Source organism: Otolemur garnettii, unplaced genomic scaffold (assembly GCF_000181295.1).
Source record: "Otolemur garnettii isolate 467f Iridium unplaced genomic scaffold, OtoGar3 scaffold00025, whole genome shotgun sequence".
In the NCBI taxonomy this organism is placed as follows: domain Eukaryota; kingdom Metazoa; phylum Chordata; class Mammalia; order Primates; family Galagidae; genus Otolemur; species Otolemur garnettii.
Genome location: NW_003852420.1, coordinates 18,400,987 through 18,404,043, shown reverse-complemented (window position 1 = coordinate 18,404,043; position 3,057 = coordinate 18,400,987). Strand labels below are relative to the sequence as shown.

General features: G+C 47.0%; 1 protein-coding gene across 1 annotated transcript in view; it reads right to left on the bottom strand.

Moving 5' to 3' along the window:
- TGIF2 (TGFB induced factor homeobox 2) overlaps positions 1–3,057 on the bottom strand; it is a 21,586-nt gene that overhangs the window by 14,553 nt on the left and 3,976 nt on the right. Inside the window, exon 2 of the mRNA XM_003788142.3 lies at positions 2,008–2,233. Within this exon, the coding sequence (XP_003788190.1) occupies positions 2,008–2,199 (192 nt within the window). The 5' untranslated portion in view covers positions 2,200–2,233. The remainder of the gene's footprint in view (positions 1–2,007; positions 2,234–3,057) is intronic.

Here is a 3,057-nt window from a genome sequence, read left to right as displayed (position 1 = left end):
AAAAAAAAAAAAAAAAACAAAAAAACAAAACAAAACAAAACAAAATCACTGGCCTAGAGGCTCAAGCGTTCAAGGGTGAACAAAGGGAAGAAATGAGATGATACTGATGAGCTTGGACTCTATTCTGAGGACTTGACATTAGATTTTTGCTTCTGTGTTTAAAAGAAAGGATTAAAGGAACAATAATAGAGGAAGTGAGACTGGCAGGGAGGCTGTCTAGGTAATCCTGGCTCTCAGGCTCTAGGCCTTTTGCCTGTACAGTTCTATATTCTCTAAGTTCAAGGGCACCTCTACTAGGAGGCTGTGCTGTTTTGAGGCTTCAGGTCCTCCCCTGAGTCTCTGCTACCTTCTATACCAACTTGATCACTTTTACAAACATCAGTGGCCCAGTTGGCCCTGCTACTCTCATGCCAGACTAGACACTCCTTGAAGGTAAGAGTGTGTCTGCTTCCTCTCTGGGAACCCAACTCTGCCCAGCATGGAGCAGGGCACAGTGGGCTGCTCAGTCTAAGATCGCATGACCTAGGAGGAGAGGTGAGGTTGAGAACAGGAGTAGAAGCAGGTTATTCATCTGGCTAACTCCTCAGTCACCCTTAGGTTCTTCTACTCAGTCCCTCTCCCTACATGCTGTGAAAGTGGTATGATCACCTACCCTTTAACAGATGAGGAAATAACAGGGCTCAAATAGGCAATGACCTGGCCATGGTCCAGGTTTCTGCTTACAAAAAAGACGAAATCTGAGTCAGGATCTATAAATCTAGACCCTTTTTCGTAGAGAGACTCTAACTAACCACTGCCTACCAAGTGGCAACTCTAGTGACAGGGGTTCCAAGGGCTAAAGTACTTACCATGTCTCTTCATGGAGGAAGGGGAAGGAGGGAGACACAGAACTGTATGCTGGATTAATGGGGGAGCAGTGGGGGTGAGTTGGGCAGGGTGAGCCTCTGGGCTAGGCTGAGGGCCTACTACGTATCCCCTAGGGAGGTGAGAACCAAATTGGAGGCAAGATGGTGCTGGTCCCAGTGTCCTGTCTCAGCACCACAACAGAACAAAGACACCTGCAGCTCAGCAACAGGGACAATTCAAAGGGGACACCACTTTGTGCTGCCTTTTAAGTATGCTCATGCACAAGGTTTATAAAGCATTTTCATACCCAATTTTAAGTCTGTTCTTCCCAAGAGTGTGTCAGGAGGGAAAGAGTCTGACCCCTCACTTCACAGATGGGGAAATCAAGGCATGTGGCAAAACTGTGTTTTGAATTCAGAATCTCTGACTTCTGCCCTTTCCGTGGCTGTGATTTCAAGTTATCTCTCTCTTTTTTTTTAAAATTTGAGACAGAGACTCTGTCACCCTTGTTTAGAGTGCCTTGGCATTATACTTCACAGCAACCTAAAACTCCTGGGTTCAAGAGAATCCTCCTGCCTCAGCCTCCCACGTAGCCGGGACTACAGGTGTGCACCACAATGCTGGGCTAATTTTTTCTATTTTAAGTAGAGAAAGACTCTTGCTGTCACTCAGTTTAGTCTTGAACTCCTCAGCTCAAGCAGTGCTCCAACCGTAGCCTCTTAGGGTGCTAGGATTTCAGGTGTAAGCCACTGTGCCCGGCCCCAATTTATCTCTTAATCACTATGCAGATCACCATCTACTCCCCTACAACCAAGTCCCTGTGCAAACACTACTCTGGAGCTGGGGGCCAGATCTCAAAATCTCAGACACTCAATACCCTTCAACAGCCTTCAAATGCCTCTAACGATGACACTGAAATTAGTAGCAATTAGTTCTCTGCCTCTGCAGAACTCTCCATGGTCTGAAATCCTGCAGCAATGACCTTCATTCATCTTCTTCCTTTGAGGCAGGCAGAAGGGCATTCTCACTTGACCCAAGAAGAAACTGAACCCCATGAGACAGAAGTGACTTGCCCAAAACCACAGTGAACCAGTGACAACTCTGAGACAAGACTAGAACCCAGGTTTTCCGCTAACCCCTCACCTCGATTCCCCTTCTTACCTGCAACACTGACAGGTTGGTCTGTCCAGAAAGGCTCAGCTTCTCCTGCTCTGACGGGTAGGCGTTATAGCGGTGCAAGTACAGCCAGTCCCGGAGGATCTTCACGGACTCCTTGGGCAGGTTTCCTCTGCGCTTCCTCTTGCCTGCCAGAGACAGGAGGCCTTCGTCTTCACCTAGATCACTGTCTGACATGGTGTCTAGCTGCTAGGCTGGACCCTGGGCAAGCCTGGGACAAATAAAACAGGGGAAGGGAACATCATTACCTTGTACTGCTTCTCACCTTTTTCCTAGTCTCCAAACACACTCAGCGTTACTAGAGCCTAAGACCCTAGAAACTGGGGAGTTGTGAAAGTCTCCAGTCATACCAGAACCTGAGAGAGCTGGACAGAATGAGTCTAAAAGTGCCCCACTGCATGGAGCTGGCAGATGACACTGAAACGACTCATTCATAAGCAGGACAGGATTAGAATAATTACTGCTACCGTTGAGGTCTACCGATTTCTGTGCTCTGTACTGAGCACTTTATGCTATCTCACTTAATCCTCAGAGCCCCTTGTAAGGGAGAAACTGCTATCATCATCATTTTTATTCTTTTCTTTTTTTTTCTGAGACAGAGTCTTATTATGTTGCCCTTGGTAGAGTGCTATGGCATCACAGCTCACAGCAACCTCAAACTCTTGGGCTTATATGATTCTCTTGCCTCAGCGTCCCAGGTAGCTGGGACTATAGGCACCTGCCACAAGGCCTGGCTATTTTTTGTTGTTGTTGTTGTAGTTGTTACTGTTGTTTAGCTGACCCAGGCTGTGTTTGAACCCGCCAGCCTCGGGGCATATGGCTGGCTCTCTACCCACCGAGCTAGGGGCCTGTCTCATCATTTTCTATGAAGAAACAGAGAGAGATCAAGAAAGCAGCTCAAGACACGGGGGGATTAAACAGAGTATCATGCAACACAGTGATTTCACTCATGGAGAGTATCTGTCCAAGAGAAACTCATGTCCACACAAAACCTTGCGTACACAAATGTTCACAGCATTATTTTTTTTTTTTTTT